A 22,849-nucleotide genomic window follows, 5' to 3' on the forward strand; every position below is an offset into this window, starting at 1 on the left:
AACAAGTATTTTTATCTAGCCAATGCTTCCTCTAGGCCTGTCTGGTTCAAACCCTGCAGCTAGGGTACTTGAATGCAGTCCCAAACGTGACTGACTTCATGGTCACAAAAACATCAGCAAGGTAAAAACACTTGTTGTGTACAAAGAACTTTGTTATCCAGGCATTGCCGCTGTCAGAAACCAATTTCCAAAACCAGGAACAAACGCTAAAACTCCACTGATCAAGGTACAGATAAAAGTGCCGTGCAGTCCACATGGCTTGACAGTAGCTTACCCATGAACATGGCTGTGGTGGTTGTGGACTCTGCTCCCTCTGCTACTCCACGCACACCAAGAAGCAGGTCTCCCCTGCAAGAGCACGACATTTGTCAGTAACAGTCGCTTAACGTAGTAACTACTGATCTCATATTTAAAAATATAGCAAAATTTAATATATAGCACTGAAATATTCAACTGTTTCTTTTCTGTTACTTTAACACAAGGGACAGAAGTATTGGCTTGTCAGCGTCTATCAGTCTTTCAGTGATTTCCAATATAAACAATGTTGTATTGCCACAAATCTTCAATTAGTCAATGCTGCTAGTATTTGAAGGCACACAAAGCAGTAAGGGTATAAAAGGGTCTGCTATCTTTGCATCTGTCTAAAAAAACATCAGATGTGCATATCAAATTTTACAATGTAATGGTTCACACAACAAGGTTAAGTATTGACAATGCTGTTGGAAGGACACTACATACTGTAAGTCCATGTAATATTGAATTGGTAATTTTAGCGGTTGGGGGGAAAGGGAGAAGTTCACTGCATTTGATTTTAACAGTGGAAACAAACATCACTGTCTCAAATATTAGTAATCAAACTTTTATGATGATTAAATTTTAGCGATTGACTAGCGTAAAGTAGCTAAAATAAAGTTACCGTTAACAAATCAAGAGTTACAGTTCTGTAATGGGAGGTGAGTCTTACTTGTCGTGATATGTGGGAGCGTAAGCGATGGCTGGGGGTGCTCCGAGGCTGCGGTACTTGGGTTTCCAGTAGTTCATGGGATAGATGCCGGCATGCTTCGGTCTCCACACGATGACTGCCACCACCAGCATAATCACACAGGCTCCCAGGAAGGCAATGATACCTGAGAAGGGAACAGGTGTGTTTCTTATATTTGTATGAAGATTCATCTGTGATGGTAATCCTTCAACAGAGACGGGGGCCGATACCAACTGTTTGACCTGTTGCTGACGTCACACTTCCGCTCAGGTCAAGCGAAGTAGGCTTTGGGTCAAATCAATTTGAGAAGGACCAGAGGATTGGTCGAGAGCTTATTGGTTACTTTGTGTACGGAACAAGCGTGTAAATTCATTTCCAGGGTTGTGTCTTGTAACAGGGTTCTGCATCGTACAATGTAACAGGGTTGTGTATTGTAACACCGACTTGACTAAATCTCAAGTAAAACAAGTGAATCTTGGTATTTTGTGCAAAAATATGTACTACAGGTATGTTGTCATGTAAGATTCAGTTTGAACATCAACATAAAAAGCCTATCATTACATATATGGTGCTGAAGCCAACTGAACCATAAATGTGTTGCTTGTGTGAATGTGCCAAGTGTTTGACTGTACCTATGATGAGGCCCCAGTCTGGCTCCTGGTTCCGTGGAGCCGTCTTCTTCACGCCGGCCGTTACCAGGTTGTTTTCTGTGGCTGGCTGGATACGGACAACTCCGTCCTCGCACGAGGACCCCACCGCCTTCACTGATACAAAGATCTCCCGTCCTGGCTCCTAATCAACCACAGAGGGAGAGAGTCAGGACCACAGATATACAACAAGCATCACTAAGGGAGAATACAACATGGTGTATTCCGTATCATCCGAAGGTACCAGCTCAACCACGGACCACATTCCGACAAGCGTTAGGGCGGGGACTGAGGGTGATACGGAATAAACCATGTTGTATTAGTTCTATGTCATATCCACCCAAGAAAACACACATTTCAATGTGAAACATGCCAGAAGTTGGGAAGATTTTGCGTCCTCAAACAAGAAATTGTAAGAACAGTGATTCCAATGTTCGAATCTGGTACTCAAATTATTGACAGTGGTGCATGCGGGGCAAGCAAAGTGCAATCAAATTATTCAGTCTATGTATGAAAACCCCGCGTGATACAAGTAGAAACTTGTGGAATACTGTAAAATACGGACCGGTCCAGAACACCAGTATCATACATAACGATGGCTCAGGTAGGACAAAAATTAGCATATACAATGCCGCACATATTTCATCAAGATATGAAAGTACAGGCAGCATTTAGTATTGTTGGGGACAATAATAAACTACTGCTACAGAGAATATGCTATAGTGCCCTAGATATGGTTAATACAGCTATCAGTCTTTGCAGCAGTCTCCAGACCATGATGATAACAGAGTCTGCTGTGATAGCAGTTTGAGTTAGAATGTGAAAAATTGGCCTATATTTACCTGAGCATCATAGAATGCATATTGGCCAGGGTCGGTGAAAACAAAGGCGAACTGCTCGACCGTGACGTTGGTCTTCTCGATGTAGTCCTGAAGCTGTCGGAAGGCTCCATAGTCAAAGCTGGGGTTGGTGTTGAACAGGTGGTCCTTCTGGTAGCGTGGGTAGTGACTCTTCGTTCGATCTAAAGATTACACAACAGAAACAGTAAACTTTCACTTAGACCTTCATGAAATTTATCCGACCCGTACCTCTTCCCTCATGACCTCAATGAAAAGCGGCCTGCCTGCCCATTTGAGCTTCTCAGGTATAAAGAAAGGTTCAAACAAATGCAAGGTCAGCCTCTTAATTCTTGAAAATGAATTCTTTTCTTCTTTTCTTCTTTGTCTAAGCAAGGTTCACTACAAGAAGTACATAATTATATTCTCCACACTCAATGAAAATCGTTGCGGGGGTTTTGTAGGCTCCCGAAACTAAGGGCATCATCATAAGGCACTTTGTTGCACGGTTTCAAAATGCTCGAATTATGAAGTTATTACGGAAATATGCTAAACAGTGTTACTAAATGTCACTAGCAAGAAAATTTCAACATTTTTTTATTTCCATTTTTTGGGCCCTAATATTGCTTCGGTTGCCTTTAAGAAAATAATAAAAGTGAAAGTACCTGTTTCATTGATTTCCACCTTAAAGATGATCATCTCGTCTGTCTCCAGACACAGTAGTGGGTTGGGGATCAGGGGAACGTTGTTCAGCAGGGAGGAGGTGGTGACGGGAACCTCTGTGGTGGTCCAGACGGTCGTGTTGGGCAGCCCGGTGGTCATCAGCAGACGGCGGGCAAAGTATGGGGACTCCACGTCCGGCACACTCCGTCTCCGTCGTGCTGTGGGAGTCGCTACACCTGAAAGTCCGCAGAGAATCGTTGTAAAAAATGTCATAACCTTTTGTCTCTAATTTGATTTTCATTGAATTGGTTTTGAATAGAATTGCACAGTGAAAAAAAAATGACCCCACAAAAATATCCATTTTTACACCTGGGTGGAGTGAGGAAAGTAGTGGCACAACATTGGTGGTGTCAGGGGATTCGAACCTGGGACCGCTGTGTGCGGGGTCGAAACCCCCGGCGCTACCCTACACGACCCCACTAATCATGACCAAATTTAACAGTAAAATAACAATTTTCCGCTCATGATTAGTGACAAACGATTATGACAATCACAGAATCAGAATTTGTTGCGAGAGGGATTAAGGAGTCCATCTACATCCGGGCATTACAACCATCACTCAACAGAGACGGAGGGCGCCATAGACTTTCTGCAACCTATGATCCACTGCTCTCCGAGTCACGTGTCTCATCTGCATAACGTGACGTCACAGAAGCAGTGGATTGCTCACTCCTTGACAAAGACTGGAGCTGATCAGTCGAAAATTTGGGTAAGTCCAATTTTTGTGTTGGCATTCACAGTTTAAACTCCATTCAGAATGACTTCTACCAACACAGATGAACTTTCAAGTGAAGATTATGACAATTTTATGGCGTCATGGTTTTGCCATGGAGAGGTCTCCACAAAAATGTGTTTTGACTTCTGCTTCTTATACTACAGCATTGTTTCAACCGCAAACTTAAAAAACTGCAGAGACCTTCTTTCCTCTTGTGCAAAAAATAAGTATCCCTAAACATAATTGAATTTACAGTAAAAGCGTCCATGACGTCACCAGGGCTGCAGCAGATATCATAAACCCTACCTGAGATACTGTAAATGCATTTAAGTTTGCGTGGTTCTTATTTCGCGCTAAGGCGAAAATAGAGTGTTCGCAGTGATTTTAATTACATGGCAGCGCTATAGTAACATACTGCTACAGTATTGGACAAAAATGTTTGTGGTGGCTTTAAGTTCGCGTTGAAACAGTTGCCACAAAAATGGCGAACATAAAACCACTGCGAACATTTCTGCATTTACAGTAATCGGTGTGAGTAACCTACCTCAGGTTGTCAGGTAATCAGTGTGAGTAACCTACCTGAGGTGGTGAGGTAATCGGTGTGAGAGGCCTCTGTCTGTAAGACCCCATAGACACCCGAGCTCCCCACGACCACCCAGTGGACGGGCTTGTCTCCAGAGGTGTGCTGACTGGGGCCTATCAAGTTGGGAACAACCTGGAAACAGAAACAAAAGGCTTGGAACTCATCTCAACATGTCTTGTGAGTGCACATGTCACTTCACACTTAACCACAACTGAAGGTGTTAACTCCAATATAAACTACTTTCATAGCTTACAGTTCTACGGTAAAGCCTACGACCGCATCAGAGAAAATTAGTTACATAGTATCAGAACCATTAAACAATAAATTATGAATCAAAAAGTAAGCTGTATTCAATTGTTGTTGTTGTTTTAAGCCCACTTCTACCTGAAAAGCAGGATATCGATGTATGAGCTGAGTCAGTTGTTTGTACTGGTAAAACTCCATAAAGCAAAAGTGAGTGTTTATGTACAAGTGTACTTACCGCTGTAGTGGTTTGACCTGAGGTTGGGTCAACAGTGGTCATCTGCAGTTGTCCAGTACTGGTCAGCCCTGCGGTCACCACGGGTTTGGTCTGGACACAGTTGCTGTCACAGATCTCCTCAGGCGCTACATACGAGTCACACAAACACCTGCAACATAGAACAGATCTTATCACGTGCTACATACGAGTCACACAAACACCTGCAACATAGAACAGGTCTACTCAGGTGCTACATACGAGTCACACAAACACCTGTAACATAGAACAGATCTCCTCAGGTGCTACATACGAGTCACACAAACACCTGCAACATAGATCCAACACAGAACAAATTCGATCAACATAAAATGTAGATGAGGACAGTGATGTTGAAAGGCCCAAACAGACAAAATATGGAGGAGCTACCCTATACTATACCCTTTCACACATACACTTATATACAACACCAAGGCATGCACAAAGTCATTAATTATACATTTTGTATGTATACTAGCGAGACTCACACTCCCAAGTCGACGGAGAGAGAGCCTCCCCTGTCCCCGCAGGTGGGGGTGCAGTCGTACTGGCTGGGGTACACACAAGTCCGCGTCCCCGCCAGGCGCACCTGGTCCAGATCACAGCGCACATCCACCTGCACAAAATCAAGCAGTTACAACCCATTACTCAGTGAGTAGTACAATCATTACCAAACTAAGGAATAACGTTGATTATCTTCCTCTTGAATGATAATATCGTCTGACTTCCAACAAATTACAATAACTATTATGGAAGCTCATCTGTGTTGGTAGTAATCATAGTACAATGCTAAACTCTCTTCGAAGACTAAGGTATACACAGATCAAATTTTGAATGACCACTGTTGCCCTCTTCAGGATCAATAATGACAATAACATTAAGTATATAGTCATGCCCCATCGGGCTAAATACAGGCATGCAAGTACCACAAGTACTAATAAAGTGTACTATATACATTGACAGGACTTTTAACACTAATCCAAAACATGGGTTTTAAAACTACTATAAAAAGGTTCCGAAAAATCGGCTTCTTTTCATCTCTTGGTGATGTTGAATACATAGGTTGAGATGGGTTACGATAATGTAATATACATAATGACATGTGACAACCCATGCATGGCATACATTGGGAAATATATCAAAGAATGTCTAGACGTAAGAAACTCCTCCAATGATTGTAAAATCCCATTGTCATCCCATACTACTACACCATATTGTATAACATAGACTACCACGCCATATTGCATAAGATAGACTACACTACACAATATTGTATTAGATAGATTGGTTAGCCTGGTAGAATGTTATCTATGTACCAGTGAATGCCATCCTTTGTACCTTGTACAATTGTTGTGCAATAAAGTTATTATCATGATAATAGTGATGAGTAGGCTCACCCGAGATTGACAGTCTGCGTCACTGTTGCCTTCTGTAACCATGAGGTTGGCTTCGTTGTAGTAGACATAGCCGGGCTCACAGATGCACGAGCCATCCGACTCCTGGAAGGCACGGTACAGCCCAATACAGGTACAGTGGGACGAACCTAAGGAACCAAAAAAATCAGCTTCAAAATGTCTTCAAAAGCCATAAAACATGACATTGTTACATGTTTAACCAAAGATTTCTGGGAAAGAAAAAAATTATCTTTTCTAAGCATGATATTGGAATACAGGAAAATCATAGAGTAGTGAAAATAATGGGTGTGACAAAAGAAGGAATGAAGAGAGAAAGTCAAAGAAAGTTATTTTATATTGTGACGTCTTCCAGTTGATTGTATGAATACTCATGTATTTCCTGTTATGTGCCTCTCCAAGTATGGAGGAAAAAAGGATGGAAAGGAAACAAAAGAGAGAAATAGAAATAAAAAGAGAAAGAAAGAGACAATGAAAAAAGAAAGACAGAAAGAAAGAATGAATGAATGATATAAAAGTTTACAAATACATTAGACACATTACAGGTAGTATCGATTAGATACAAACAGCAGTTGTTCAGACTAGGAAAAGTGTACACACCTCTTGCAGCGGTGGCAGAACTCCCACAGGGGAAACATGCCTTCTGTCCAAACAGGTGGTTGAAGGTGTTGACTGGACACTCAAAGCACTGGCCGTAGCGGTAGGCCAGACTGATGTTGCCGTAGCTACCAGGTCGGCAGGGGATGGGTTCTCCTGTACCGTTGGGACAGTAGTAGCCAATGGGGCACGGGTACTTCAGGTACTGGTCAGTTCCTACAGGGAGGGAAGGGTGACAGGTGTCAATGTATTGTCTCATCTCTGAACACTTTGATTTAAAAAATGGAATGCGAGAAAAATCAAGTCTTTGGATGTGACAATGCTCACAATGCAAAAATGATTTACAGTATATAAAAGAATGCTTTGTTACTAGAATAGATACTGAAACCCACAGTTAGCCTCAACTGATTTTAACAAGATATTTCTTGTTTCTAGTACATAGACTTTCAAGATCTATTGTGTATTTCTAATCCATAGTTTGTAGCTGACTGTACAAAAGTTACTGTACTTTTGCTGCATCAAAAAAGCTTTTGCAGTGAGCACATCAACAACGTACATGTAATGAAGCATAGAAGAGGTCTTAGAAATTCACTACAATTTATTTAATAAATTGATCAAGAAATGATTAGGTTATCAAAAACTATCAATCAACCATTGCCTCCAAATAAGGAGTCAACCCCCGCAGTAGCGTACCTAGAAACATCCAACAGTTTAGCAGCAAATCCTGCAAAAAATTTGAAATTTTTGCAGTGGTTTTCTGTTCACGGTTTTTGTGGTAACCCTCCTTTCGTGGTAGATCTCCACCATCAACTTAAAACCACCTCGAAAATGCCTTTGAAGTATCTTCTGCCTGTCTCCCCCCTTTTCTTAACAGAGAACTAACAACTGATTGTCATTCAGCACCAAGGACAAAACAGTTTTTCATTATCAATATGTTCAGCACATATACCTGCAGGGCAGTAGTATCCCCCGGGGCAGGGTTCGCAGTAGTCCCAGGCAGAGTCGTTCCTGTAGGTCCCCACCGGACAGATCAGACAGGCCTTGGACAGCTCGTCCCGAACGCCTGTCACATTGACCGGCATCCAGCCCAGGTCACACGGCCACTGGCGGTCACTACCCTCAGGACAGTAATTCGGGTACTCGCAACTGATACAAATAGAGATAGTCAGTCAAAATGTCATTGCATTGTATAAGACAAGAAACACAAAGACATCTGCACTCTTTGAAAACTTGAAAATGTATGATTTTACTTAAACATGAGAATGAATACTAAGAGCGGGATTGGCAGTTCTATGTTCAAATGACCGGTCCCCTTTGGTATAACAGCTATCAACTATATAATGGACATTCCCACTAACAACTATATAGCGGACATTCCCAACAGCAGTACTGTAACTAGACTTTTTCTACTTCAGCTCCTATCAGTTTCTTGGAATCATCCTTGCAAAAAGTATATGAATATTTCCAGTCTTATTCCTAATATTGAACAGATTTTGTGTTGCGACATTGAAATTTTTGTTGATAAATCAGGTCCTATAACAACAATCATTCATGATGTAATAAGACAGCACAAAGCTTCATCACTTACATGGTGTAGTTGTTGGAGCCCTCTGGGCAGTAGTACCCTCCAGGACAGATAGGGGGCGTCCCTGTCACACCCGGGCAGTAGTGACCTGGTCTGCAGATGGTCTCATTTACAGCACCTAAAAATAATTTGTTTGATATAACAATAGTTTCACTTGTAGTAGCACAGTCTCAACAGCTTTAGGGATAAATCATGACTCATAAATATTTTGTTATATAGATATCTACTAGTGCTCAGTTCAAAGTAATGCAAATATTAAATGATTTGTGTTCTGTAACAACAGCTGTAGTTTCAGGACATTGGATAGTCCCAAAATAATTTCATTTGGAACTTCAACGTGATGCAAATATTGAATGATTTATGTGTCACCGTAACAGTTCAAGCTTGATAAAACAATTTTACAAAATATCTGAATGTGTGTAATGTTATTCATGTGTGTAAACTACCTAATTTTCTGTGCCAGGCATGTCTTGTTTTTTATTTCTTTGTAAAAACAATAAAGAATGATTTTGAAAAAAAAAATTCTGAATAGATTCCAAACAGAGGAAACGTAATCACACCTTCTGGACATTCAAAGTGAGGAGCGCAGGGGAAGCCGTTGACATTGGGGATGCCTGCAGGACAGTGGTAACCAGGACGGCAGAGCGGACACTCCTCGGGCGCTCCTGAACCCGTCACATTCCTCATCTGTCCAGCTGGACAGGACTCTGGGTCGGATGCTTCCAGACAGTAGTGGCCGACTGGACACGGACTCTGTGTGTGGTCACTCATGCCTGTGGACATGGAAGATCAGTTCAGGAAAGTAATAGACATGACATGGCAGAGAGTAAGATTGTATTCTAACAGTGCATACCTCCAGTCTTAGCAATTACTAATCTGAATCTGTATCTACATGTATATAGCCGGCATAACCGCCCTTTGGTGAAACACACCAGCTTTGCAGGCATGCAGCACGGCAGCAGCTGGTTATATCACACCAAACGGCCTGTCACAACTAACCTTTGCATATCTAACTAGTACATGCATAGTTTAAAACTATCTAATGAGGATGCCTCTATAGCCGCTGCAATTGACGGTAACAAGTTCCACTCTACAATAGTTGTGGGAATGATAATGATATACAGTAAATGATATCTGATAACTGTGACTGAACTCATGTATGCAGGACAGGTAAAAGAACATGTAGATAAAGTGAGTTTCAGTAAAACTGATAAGGCCAAGGGATATCCAGGGCAGGTCCTGGTGAAACAATGGTGCCTAACTGTGACGTTGCATCAGTACTCTACAGATGAAACAATGGTACCTACAACTGTTACATTGTACTATATGAAACAATGGTACATACCTGAGGCAGGTGAAACAATGGTACCTACCTGTGACGTTGCACCAGGACCCTGGAGGACAGTTGAAGCACTCTCCAACGTGCTTGGCCCCCGGGACGTCCCGGTAGGTGTGGACGGGACATTCCTTTGGACCGGCCCCCTCCCCTGGGGTCGTGCCATTCACCGAGTCACAGTAGTAGCCAACAGGACACAGGTATGCCGTGGGGTCACCTAGCAACAGGACAACAAACAGATTTACACAGAATTCTCAATATTAAAATTTCAGTCTTAGACGCATTAAGTGTTAAATGTTTTTCCTATATAACTTAAATGATGAAGATTTTGATCTCTGGTAGAATCACAGTCTATGAATAATATGATTTTCTGGTTTCATAATATCATCTTTACATTAAAAATCTATATATGTTATGTGTGCTGCTTATAACTATAACACTAGCATTCTCATATCAAGTTTTTGGGGAAGCCCATGAAAAACAGATAGGCATCCGTTGCATGTTTTTTACTGCTATTTGTTTTATGATCTGATGTCTGTATATGTACGAATAAAGAATATATAACATATGATATCTTTTATACACTTTTCACTATTTCTATTTTATGCTACCCGTATTTAAGATATTACATATTCCATGCCTATCCTACCTTCTCTGCACCAGAGTCCTGCAGGACACGGTTCGCAGTCGCTGGGCTGGCTCCCCCCAGGGGTCTGTCTGAGCGTGTTCTCAGGGCAGGGCATAGGGTCCTGCTCCCCCTCCGTACAGTAGTGTCCCCCTGGGCAGGGGCCTGCACACACGTCGCCGGGGGTGCAGGGGTCCTGGTCAGGGTCCGCAGGGGGAGGGTCACCCTCGGGGGTGTAGTCGTCACTGCCGGCCAGACAGAAGTACCCCCCGGCACACGTACCCACCAACTGGCCTCCTCTGGAATAAACAACAACACAGCAATATGTTACTTTCTGTACTAGTACTGTATCTACTTATTAGTATAAAGAGTAAATATTCAGCCTAAAATTATTTACATTACTGAGCTCAACGAAGCAGACATAAAATTCCCTTTTTCAATGAAATTTAACAAGGGCATCATACATGTACTTTAGACAAGTGACATACTGTGATCACAAATTAAACACATGTTCTATAACATTACAGCTGTACATGTGAGCACTGTAACACTGTACTAACAGTTACTATTATAATATCTAACACAGATACATTGCATTGTTGTACACACAAGCACTAACAGAGAACATCATAATGCACCGTAGACAAGTGATTTATTGGCTGAAATCACAATAATGGGTACAAATTAAACACAACAGTTCTAGACCATTTCTAGATAGTTCTAGAGAGAGAAGAGAGAGAGTTCAAGACCATTGAATACTGTATGTATGAACACTGTAACTGAGAACAACTCTGTACCTGCAGAAGAAGCCTGTTGGACATGGCAGACATTCGTCTTCTGCCTTCAGACCTTCAGTTGTGGCATTAGTGTAGGTGCCATTGTGGCAGGGGATGGGGTCCATGGTTCCTGTACAAGTATGGAAAAGTGATGTGCTGTGAATGTTAATGTATGTTAATGTTAATGTTAATGTTAATCTAGTGGGGTCGTGCGGCGGAATGGCGACCTGTTCGGCTCAAGTGGTCCCGGGTTCGAATCCTGCCATGTCACTGATCTTGTGCCCTTGGGAAAGCTACTTTACACGACTTTCCCAACATGCCAGAATGGTCGTCATCAAGACCGTGAGCATTAAAGAAGCAGAAGTCCACTCGCAATCATCATTATCTATTGTAAGGGCAAAAATGTAGTGTTTGCGGTGGTCTTAAGTTCGCGTTTGAAACAATAAAAGCGCTATACTATAGTCATTGGTGGGCAAAAAGTTTTGCAGTGGTTTTGAGTTTGCGCAGAAGACTTCACCTCAAAGCCCGTAAACATAAAATTTCTGCATTTACAGTATATGCGAGGATTGCAGAACTGACCTGCAGGACAGTAATGGAAGGCTGGGCAGAGTTGTGGGGTCGGGTTGACGGCGCTCTGACAGTAGTACCCAGCCCTGCAGGGGATACAGTAGTCCGTCCCGCTGGCCGGCTGGTACTCCCCCACGGGACAGGGCTCGGGTTCGGCCGACCCCTCGGGACAGTAGAACCCAGGCGGACACTCTAGGCTAGACGGCGCGGGGGAGGATGTGGAGTGATTGGAAGGGCAGTAGTACCCGGCATGGCAGAGTCCAGACGCCACCGACAGCCCCGTGCTGTTACAGTAGGACCCGGCTGTGCACGGGTGGCACTCAGACACGGACGCAGCACCTACATTTGTACACAACAGTACACAGGTCAGGCTGTTATCTATGGTACAGACACAGATGCACAGCACCTACACAACAGTCCACGACATTGATCCGTCGTCTGTCAAGTAGTTAACAACATTAACTGGAAAGATGTTGCTTCATACATATAGCATGACCACTATAGATATAAAATTCAAGGTACCAAAATACATGCTGTGAAATATAATAATTGCAATGAAGTTTAAATTATTGCCTTCTTTATCCACTGAAATTGTCTTCTATACTACTTTTCATACAAAGTATGAAAAGAAAACTTGCATTCATCTTAATTCATTTTAAGAGTAAAATTTGACAGGGCTGCAATACCAGTGCACACTGCAGTGTGGCATTGTTAAGAAATTTCTATGATGAGAATGTACAAAATGTGTGACTGTGGGTAAATAAAGCACATTTCCCACATTTGAGAAAGTGGGACACTTTGTCTTCTACTGCTTCCAAAAAAACAATTACTAAATTCTAACTTATTGGGTTCAACTTCTTTTTCCGAGACCATGGAAAACAAATGATCCCACTTTTTCTGCAATGTGTGAGTTTTGTGATGTTAAGAGGAGAGTAGTTTCCTTTTTGTCTGTAAACGTGGAGAAATTAAGATGGAATTTGGTGGCCTCTTTGTACAGCTCTTTTTTAAATATATACATTATGTATATATCTGTATAATAATATATCAGATATACTTTCATATACATATACATTGTTTCATGTTGCAATTAGCCCTCGGGCAGGAACTTGCAAAAAACTTTCATCATTCCAGTCTTTACCTGTTGAATCCCTGAGTGTGCCTATAGGACATGGCACAGGAGCCGGCGTTCCCTCGTCACAGTAGTGGCCCACAGGACACACCCCGTTGTCTGGGTACTTGGTGTTGTTGGCAGCAGGGACTGTGTCACTCGCACCTCCGTAGCAGATGTAGCCAGCCTGGCAAGGACCTGGAGGGGCGACAATGGAGTCAACTTTGTTAGACAAATAGTGAAGTCTGAGAATAGCTTCTTCGGGGCGGGTAGGCACTTGCATTTTCCAGTATGCACCACATATCAGATTTCTGTGAGAATCAAGTGAGAAAGATTTCTAGAACTGGTAACTTATTAATAAGCATTTACACCTAACTAACAGTGACCAACAGTTAGCGGCTACAGGCTGTTATCTGATTGTAGCATTAATTTCATTCTGAATCAGTATAGAGGGATGTCATTATGGCTCAACTCCATGGTAACAGCCTCACAGTTAAGGTCTTGGTTCCAATTACATGACTGTGCAGTTGGTAACTGTGAGACCCCAGTTCAATCCTGGGAAGGGTATCTCAGTTGGGGCTGCACCCGTCTTTCGGAAGGGACGTAAAATGGGGCTACCCTGTCCGAAGAGTAGGTTTGAACCACAAACTATGAATTGATATGCAAATAAAGAGAAATCATATCCAGTTGCTTGAGTAAATGTTATTTGGCATATCGTATTACCTGGATGTCTAACCTTCATCGACGAAACATCAGTACAGACTGCAGTATCTGACTCACCTGTAGGGAAGGAGTTGCCAGGACCAGCACAGTAAGAACCAGCCAAGCAGTCGTCACACTCACTCTCTTCCCGCAGGCCGGTCTTGTTGTTGTACGTGCCCTCTGGACAGGGCACCGGGGAGGGCACACCCTCGGGACAGTAGTGTCCTACATGTGAATCATAGCTTATTAACATCATTGATTTCAACAAGTAACTATCTAAGGCTAAGGCTAAAAACACTGAAGCTGACAACAAAGGACCGTGTCAGAACTAAAATACAGTATGTCTGGTAGACAGGCAGCATGCACCTTAACACACTAACACCCAATCAGCTGTGTAGCACAACATGAAAAGACGTGTAGCGCAACATGAAAAGATGTGAATTTGTACTGAGTTAAGACATGACAGAGACACAATAAGACTATAGGTACACACACACACACACACACACACACACACACACACACACACACACACACACACACACACACACACACACACACACACACACACACACACACACACACACAGAGGCAGAGTGCAGTGCAGTGGTAAGAGATTGGGTCTGACCTGACTTGCATGGCTCCGGTGCAGTCATGTTGACCTGGTCACACATGTACCCAACGGGACACACCGTACAGTTGGCCTGTCCTGGGTTGGGGTTGTAGCTTCCAAATTCACAGCCTGGAGAACGAGAACCATGTCAATCAAAAATTTGTTACTACTGTAACATTTACACAACGGTTTTAACGAGACTGTTTTTTTCCTAACTTGTTGGGCAGGCATATTGATGAAACATGGACGTCAACCACTCTTTTCACTACATGCAACAGTAGCTGATTGACTCACGCATTTGCAGGCGGGCACTAAAAATGTTTTGGTCGCACCTAGCGCAGCACATGTTTCCAACAAACTTGTCCTTTCAAATGTGTGCTTTGTTCCTCCATTTACAACTTCTACTTACTTGAAATAAGGAAACAAATTTCAGCAAAATACATGTGATGGTATTAATGTTCAGAGAATTCCTAAACGGAACTTACAAGTACATTGTATGCGACTTGCATAATTTATAATTTTAAACTTTTTTTTAGGTACTGTAATGTAAATGCAGCAATGTTTGCGGCGATTTAATTTCGTGGTAGGGAGAAATGGAGTTTTCGCGGTGGTTCTGAGTTTGTGATTGAAACAATAGTAACGCTACAGTCACACAATGGAACGGCTTTTGCGGTTGTTTTAGGTTTGCAGTAAAGGGTTCACTGCGAAAACCGCAGACAGAAAACCACCGCAAACATTTCTGCATTTACAGTAATTGAGAAAAATTGCCCCTCACCAAGCTCATAGAGAGTCCCTGCAGGGCAGTAGAAGCCGGGAGGGCAGATATATCCCATGGCTGGGTCTGTAGGCCGGGGTGTTGTACTGCCTCCAGTGCACACAAATCTGCAACATTGTCATCATAATACGCTCAATGTTGAATGCAGTAAAATCCTAATTGTAATCAGCCCTATCACATCTGCTATGGCTGAACAGTTCTATACGAGAATGACAGTCTCTTGCAACACAAAAACCACATCTGTAAGATGATATGATTCTGTTGCAAAGTTCTTTTCTGTGGATCCACTTTTCTTCTGCACTGCGCATCAGTCTAGCTTAAAAATTTGACAAATGGCTTTATTTTCAAGACTAAGAAAAATTCACAGTGCTATAAATCTGATAGAAGACTGATCCTTAAGGTTACATTTTTGACCAAAAAAATGTGTAACACACGCAAGAAGGACTGTTTAAAAGGCATTACATGCTAGCCCAAAGCAGAAGGGTAATTTTTCTGTAGGAGGTGGGTAGTAATCATTGTTAGAATTATGCATACAGTGGGGGTCAATAAAACTAGAACTTCTACAAAAATACCATACTAGGGTGGTGGGTTTAGAGGCTATCAATAATCTATGGTTGGAAAGTGTTAGGTGTATTTCTGTCCTTCCAAACTCTTTTCTCCTTTAAAGTGTATAAAACACCAATGACATCAAAATTAACAATTTCCTGAAATTACATAAACCATAATAATATTGTTTGATATCATACTTGCACAAAATAGACGCACTTCAGATATTATTGCATAAACACTTTAAAGGCTCTAGAAAATATGATTTCTAAAAGTTACCCTTCATCACAAGGAGGTGCAGCGTCGATGTTGACGAAGCCCAGCTGGCTGCAGTACCGGCCTCGCTCACAAGGCTCACAGCCGTCCTCCTCAGTCACCCCCTTGTTGTTGGAGAAGGTGCCGGCAGGACAGTCCTGGGGGTAGGACGTCCCGTTGGGGCAGAAATGTCCTATCGGACACTCGTCGTTACCTGTGAACGTCACGTTGTTGCTGGAATCCACCTGGAGAAAAGGACAGTTTGGGCATGAGTGCTGCTTTGTTCGTTCAGTTTGGTCAGACCCTTGCAGTGCCTGGTGGCACATAGGGCAGCAAGTTTCCCTGCTGTTTCAGTAGCAGAAAAACTCCCTCCTCCAGCAGGGTCCACCGAAAGTGCGAAATGGAACGAAATGGAACGAAATGGAACAAAATGGAACGAAATGGAACGAAATGGAACGAAATGGAGCGAAATGGAACGAACTAAAACATATATAACATTATGAAATGAAATACCAGTAGATAGAGAAATATAAGGAACGTTGTAACATTCACAGTAGACGGGAACAGGGAGCAAATACATTATATAACATGTTTTATTTCCTGAATCTGTTTGATAATATTAAATACAACGTTTTTGCCGCGTTTGTGTGGCTAGATTCTTCCCTGAAAATGGGAGCGCCGCGTGAAAAGTTGTCCACCGCTCTTCCTTTGTGTTTACCAACGATCTGGAAATGAACTGCTGAAAATAGCAGGGAAAACAAGCAAACGGAACTGAGTATCGAAGTAAGGACTAGATTATACAGAAGTTGGTGGTAACATTGCATCTCGTAATTCAACAAGAGGGCATGAGGCAAGCGTAATTTTATTATTTATACAGTGTGTTTGCGTGTTGCAAATGGAGCCCCGCATGCAAATGAACCGCCAATGTTGCCAGCGCATCGGAACTGTGCACGTGGGCGTGCTACCGACAGGTTGAATCAAACTCCGACTTCCAAGTTTTATTTACATACGGTTTAGTCCATAACTAGTACGTAGCATATGCATATCTCCGCAACAACGATTTTTATACAACCAATTGTTCGGCTGGTCGGCTGTCGGAGAATGGACTCCTCCTCTAATGATATGCAAATGCAGCTCTGCGCTGCGTCACCAATGTAAAATTTCACACTCCATTCAACCACGGACGTGGGCTGAGAACTACCTCTGGAGACATTTCTGCTTCCTTGTTCACGACAAAACAAAGTGAGGGTGTGAACGAGCAGAACATGTATTTCACAGTTCACACAACACGCAAACACGCTGTTTAAATAATGAAATTACGTTTGTGAATTGCCTCATGCCCACTTGGTGAATTACGAGTTGCAATGTTACCACCAACTTCTGTATAATCTAGTCCTTACTTCGGTACTCAGTTCCGTTTGCTGGTTTTCCCTGCTATTTGCAGTAGTTCATTTGCAGTAAAATCAAGGAAGAGTGGCTGAGCGCTTTGCACGAGGCGCTCCCATTTTCAGGGAAGAATCTAGCCACACAAACGCGGCAAAAAACGTTGTATTTAATATTATCAAATAGATTCAAGAAATAAATAACGTTATATTCGCTTCCTGTTCCCGTCTACTGTGAATGTTACAACGTTCCTTATATTTCGCTATCTACTGGTATTTCATTTCATAATGTTACATAAATATTTCGTTCCATTTCGTTCCATTTCGTTCCATTTCGTTCCATTTCGTTCCATTTCGCACTTTCGGGGGACCGCTCCAGCAGGGTTGAATCGCTCGGCAACAAAGCCTCCAGAATCGACCCTGCTCTTTCAGCCCGAGGTTTTAGGTTTTGGTGATGTCACCACTAAACAGTTTTCAGCCAGTCAGAGGATTGGCACACATTCATCTTGTGGAAAACCGCAAAGGTTTCTATCAGCCAATCAGATTACGTCTTACATCGATACTTTTGGTTCAGAACAAAATTACGGCTGTTTGTGCCAGATAAGGCTAACTCATTAATCATTTATGAGCAACTAACGGGTATTTGTGCCAAATAAGGCTAGCTCATTAATAAATTATGAGCAACTGTTGGTAACGTCACCAAAACCTAAAACCTTGGGCAAAAAGAGCAGGGTCAATTCTGGAGGCTTTGTTGCCAAGTTATTCAACCCTGCTAGAGGAGGGTGGCAGAAAAACTGTGAAAACACATCAATGTAATGAACTACAATGTCAATTTCAATGACAGTGGTCAACTACCAGCCAACCTTGAACTAAACACACCTATGATAAATATAAGTCAAGTTTTCATTCTCTTTGTATAATATGGTTTGACGACATACCCCATCGTTGAGTGGTGTTGGACTGGAGGCGCCCCCTGTGCAGTAATACCCAGCATAGCACTCTGCAGTCGGCATACTGAGTCCAGGGGTTTCACAGTAGAACCCAGCAGTGCACTCAGTACAGTCGGACTCCTGGGTTAGGTTCATGGCCGCTCCGTACGTCCCCGGGGGGCAGGGGAATGCGGTGGCGAGGGCGGTGCCGGGTGGGCAGTAGTACCCCTGAGGGCAAGGGTCAGGTGTCACGACGGCCTCTCCTGAAACAACAGAACAATTCAACTTCAGTCAGACTCACTGACTCATTCCTAGGATCTGGACAGTAAAAAATTTGGTACAATTTTTTCGTTGGAAATTACAGTTTTATCTTAATTTGCTTCAGAATGATTTCTACCAACATACACAAGCTTTCAAACTAAGACAAACACTTTGCACTTAGTTTGCAGTCTTTTTTCCCTTCACCATTAAAATCGAATGCACTTCTTTTCGTGCTGAAGGATGTAGAAGTTTGTTTCTGTCGTCCAGTAGAAAAGTAAGAAGGGCTTCGCTCAATCGAAAATTTCATATTTCAGGAAACATGTCGAGCTTTACAAGCCTTAGGGTAGTAAGGAAATGACGCTGCATGTGTAACAGAAATAAACAAAAAGCATTCAATATTTTGCTTGTATTGTCTAGATAATAAAGATAATAAGACTTCAGATATTTTTGATGACTTAAGGACACTGACCATTGTTAGGGTCACAGTAGTACCCAGCTGGACACTCATCACAGTCGCTCTGCCCCTGCTGGGCCTGGTACGTGCCGTTGGGGCACAGGACTGGCTCGGGGAAACCCAGCTGACAGAAGTGTCCCCTGGGGCACAGGAAGGCAGGGGGTGTGGCGGTGGCCTGCCCTGCCGGACAGTAGTAGCCTTCGCCACAAGGGCCGTCCACATCAGCGTTGCCATCACCTGAGAAAGGAGATATCTGTCATTCCCAAAGAACTCAAAAATATGCATGCGCAGACGAATTCCAGAAATAAGTAATTCTGGGAATTCTTGCAAATTGGGCATACAAATATATATATATACTGTTAGGCTTACCCCTGAGGCGTCGCCAAAAATATGTAACTGCATAAACACAGACAACCAAAAATATTCCTCCCCGTGAATTTATAGCCTCTTCTGTTGACCCTGTGACCTGGACTGTCTGTTATGTCTAATTAACAACTAGTTCTGAACCACCTCTGAACTCTACTTCCTGTAACTGCTGCAAGTCTGACCTTTGCAGTAATACCATCTTCTCACTCACTACATGACACTAACTACAAACACACAAGAGCATAACATCCAGACACATCGAAAACCAAGCCTACGTACACTGAGGCGTTCCATAAAAATCTAAAATTTGTCAAATATCAAGCAAATGAGAGAGGGTTGTGGACAATAGCCTTCCAGAAATAAGACAAAGAGTAACATTTCATTAGCTCTTCAACAGTAGCTCTGATTGTAGTTGTTCCAGCAAGTTAAACTAAAAGACCATACCTTCACAGTAGAAGCCAGCAGTGCAGTTGAGACAGTCAGACAGCTCGTTGTTGCCAGTGGTGCGACTGTAGGTGCCAGCAGGACAGGCGACTGGCACAGAGGTGTTGGTGGGACAGTAGTGGCCTGCTGGGCAGACGTGCTGGTCAGGACGGTCACTTGTGTGGTTACAGTAAAACCCTGCATGGCAAGGACCTGGGGAAAGAAGTTCAAAATTGCTACAAGTTAGACTTTTGCAATGATCTGTAAAAATTGACGACAATCAACATTTGGGCATCATTTTGGAACATTCACAGATTTTGAAGTTTTTGAATGTGTCCATTCAACATTCGTACCAGACTATGTTTGAATGTCATATATTAAACATTTGTGAGAAACGAATTTAGCTACAAGACAGACTTTAAAAAATAAATATTAATAGATAAATAGATAATAATAGACTTTTGCTGATAATCTGTCTAAAGTCTTCAGCACATCACAGTCAACTATTAAGGTCATTTTAAAGTCTTCAATTTGTCCATATACAATCCATACTGGACTCCATTTGAACGTATAAGACAGTGGTGAGGATGGTTTATGACATGAAATTGATGAAAATGCAAAGTTTGCAAGCTTAAAATGATGAATTTAGCAATGAAAATACAAAACATCGGCTCCCAAACAAAGAGTGGGAGGGAAAAAAATTCAAAGCTAGAGACAGCTCTGACTCCATGTTAATTGAATAGTGTGGGTATCATACTTTAGAAAGGTAACTTTCTCTGTAAATTCCACTCCTGCAGAAAGTATCTGTATCTACATAGCCGGTATAACTGCCATTAGGTGTAACACACCAGCTTTGCAGGCACGCGGCACGACAGCAGCTGGTTATATTACAGGAGTAAGAGTAGAAGAGTTTAAAAGTTTTTAAGAGTTGTTGTACCTGTAGGAGTTGTAAGACCAGGGGTTTCACAGTACATTCCTCCATCACAAGGCATGGCTGTTGGTGACCCATACGGACAGTAATACCCTGGTCCACACAGACCTCCTGTTGTCATGGCATTGTCCGGGCACACACAGTCATACAGGGGGTGGCACGTGTCGTTACCGTAGTTCGTACTGAAAGGAGAGTAGACAGATTTTTTACACATATGGTAGCATGCGTAGTCCAGTGGTTAGCAATCTTGCCTTTGGAACTAGAAGCCGCAAGTTCGATTCCGGCTGTGTTGCTCATCCGACACGCACGCTACCGGAAAGGGTCGCAGTCCTAAGGACGGGACATTAAGCCGTAGTCCACTGTTCATTGTACTTGTGGAAAAGAGCTAGGGGGAATTTCCCCGATACAATGAAACTGTAAACACTGTACATAGCGTTATCTTTTCTCAGCTAAACTGGATCAAGATCACTTTCCTTTCCTTTACATGGTTTTCCTTGTATTGAATTTGAAGCAGGTTCTATCCAAGATTCAATGTACATATCGGGTGTTTTAACCTTCTCCCTGCTGCCCAACCCTGGAGAAGGTTAATATTAAATGTTGGGAATATGACCATAAGCTGTTGGAAAGTTTACCACAGATACTGAACCTGTGTGAAGTTCTTATATCCATGTTGACATCCAAGTGAATGTTATTTCAGTGTTGAATATGTACTCAGTAAACCATCTGGCACAAAGTTGACCACAGATACTGAAACTGTGTCAAATAGTTACATGTATACCTGTGTTTTACTGTGTAAAAAAAACTACCTTCAATCAAGCTTCACTACAAATAGTCGAACGTTATTTTACAGTTGAATGCTGTAATTCACTTTATCTTCAGAGTAGCAAAATTTCACGGTGTAACTGTAAGGAAAATGGACATTTTCACTGAACTTTAACTTCATGGTGGCGGCAAGTGAAAGAATCATGAACAATTACAACAGATTTTTCACGGTGATGATAAGTTCACCGAGGTGACAGTGAAAACAGTGAACATAAAGTTACAGTGAAAGAAACAAGAAGTACAGTATGTAGTCCATAATCAGTTTGTATGAAAGCGTACATTGGTGCTGCAGTGGGAGACAGCGTAGTTGTCACTCCCACGTCAAACGGCCGGTGACTGCTGGAGGCGCCGCTGCAGTAGAAGCCCTCGTCACACCACCCCGAGGGCTGCACCAGCCCCAGCCCCTCACAGAACATCCCAGGGGGGCAGGACGGGCAGTCAGAAACGTTGTGCTGGCCTGAGGTTAAAAAAAAAAGTAAAGGTAAAGATAGTCCAATTGCCTTAAAAGGCTGTAGGGGCTGTGAGATGTTATCCACTGTGTCTAGGGCAAGGTATTGGAAGGCAGAGCCCATCCCTCTCCTTCCACCGCCTTTTACCTCCCCAACTGAAGTCAGATACCCATTCTTACACCTTGGTGGAGTGAGGAAAGTCTTGTGACATGACTTTCCTAAGGACACAGCATCAATGGCATGTCAGGGGATTCAAACCCAGGACGTCTGACTTCTGGGCCTAACACCCAAACTGTTATGCCAATACTGTGCCACCGGCCAACACATTGCCGTCAAATTTTGCTTTGTGTATGAAAATTTTGGTTTGTAAATGAAAAACTCAGGTAAGATATACACTCTTTGTTTACAACTTTTCAGCTAGCAAATAGACAAAACTGCTAGTATATTTCCACCATATGCCTAATTGATTGTACACCAAACATCTACATATACCTGTCTTGTTATTGTAAGTTCCAGCTGGACATGGATACTGCTGGTCAAACTCTGTCCCCTCTGGGCAGTAGTGACCAGGAGGACACTCGACAGGCGTGACTGTCTGGTTTACACAGTAGAAACCTGTAGAGGAAACAAAGCCATGATGTGCCAAGGGTTTTAGAAACAAAAGCTAGACTATATAGCCACCATCGGTCAATACTGACCATGGTAAACTCCCAAATTCCATCACTCCTACAGCATCAGCTATGGCTAAATAGTCCTAAATGAGAATTGGCAGTCTTTGCAATATAAGACACATCTGTAGGATGTTTGAACTGCAAAGACTGTCTGAGTTACAAAGTTCTTGTCTACGGATCCTTTTTTTCTCAAACTTTCTCATATTTCAATTGCCTGAAGAGCGTGCATCTCTATTTGAATTGGTCATTTTCAAGATCCTCTCAGTGTTTAATATTAACATC

The 22,849-nt window shown here is 42.5% G+C and overlaps 1 protein-coding gene across 1 annotated transcript in view; it reads right to left on the reverse strand.

Annotated features, from left to right (window-relative positions):
• The window catches only part of LOC136434146 (uncharacterized), a 166,700-nt gene that overhangs the window by 28,025 nt on the left and 115,826 nt on the right, over positions 1-22,849 (reverse strand). Inside the window, exons 116-143 of the mRNA XM_066426913.1 lie at positions 22,389-22,511; positions 21,727-21,904; positions 20,632-20,807; positions 19,716-19,907; positions 18,921-19,142; positions 18,200-18,453; positions 15,904-16,124; positions 15,079-15,185; positions 14,319-14,432; positions 13,769-13,915; positions 13,019-13,186; positions 11,893-12,219; positions 11,335-11,443; positions 10,562-10,836; positions 9,950-10,129; positions 9,137-9,349; positions 8,580-8,694; positions 7,941-8,137; positions 6,995-7,207; positions 6,380-6,525; positions 5,471-5,598; positions 4,968-5,115; positions 4,483-4,618; positions 3,131-3,364; positions 2,472-2,650; positions 1,615-1,774; positions 965-1,127; positions 275-348 (exon numbers count right to left, since the gene is read on the reverse strand). Of these exons, the coding sequence (XP_066283010.1) occupies positions 275-348; positions 965-1,127; positions 1,615-1,774; positions 2,472-2,650; positions 3,131-3,364; positions 4,483-4,618; positions 4,968-5,115; positions 5,471-5,598; positions 6,380-6,525; positions 6,995-7,207; positions 7,941-8,137; positions 8,580-8,694; positions 9,137-9,349; positions 9,950-10,129; positions 10,562-10,836; positions 11,335-11,443; positions 11,893-12,219; positions 13,019-13,186; positions 13,769-13,915; positions 14,319-14,432; positions 15,079-15,185; positions 15,904-16,124; positions 18,200-18,453; positions 18,921-19,142; positions 19,716-19,907; positions 20,632-20,807; positions 21,727-21,904; positions 22,389-22,511 (4,899 nt within the window). The remainder of the gene's footprint in view (positions 1-274; positions 349-964; positions 1,128-1,614; positions 1,775-2,471; positions 2,651-3,130; positions 3,365-4,482; positions 4,619-4,967; positions 5,116-5,470; positions 5,599-6,379; positions 6,526-6,994; positions 7,208-7,940; positions 8,138-8,579; positions 8,695-9,136; positions 9,350-9,949; positions 10,130-10,561; positions 10,837-11,334; positions 11,444-11,892; positions 12,220-13,018; positions 13,187-13,768; positions 13,916-14,318; positions 14,433-15,078; positions 15,186-15,903; positions 16,125-18,199; positions 18,454-18,920; positions 19,143-19,715; positions 19,908-20,631; positions 20,808-21,726; positions 21,905-22,388; positions 22,512-22,849) is intronic.

This window comes from Branchiostoma lanceolatum, chromosome 4, assembly GCF_035083965.1.
Source record: "Branchiostoma lanceolatum isolate klBraLanc5 chromosome 4, klBraLanc5.hap2, whole genome shotgun sequence".
Classification (NCBI taxonomy): domain Eukaryota; kingdom Metazoa; phylum Chordata; class Leptocardii; order Amphioxiformes; family Branchiostomatidae; genus Branchiostoma; species Branchiostoma lanceolatum.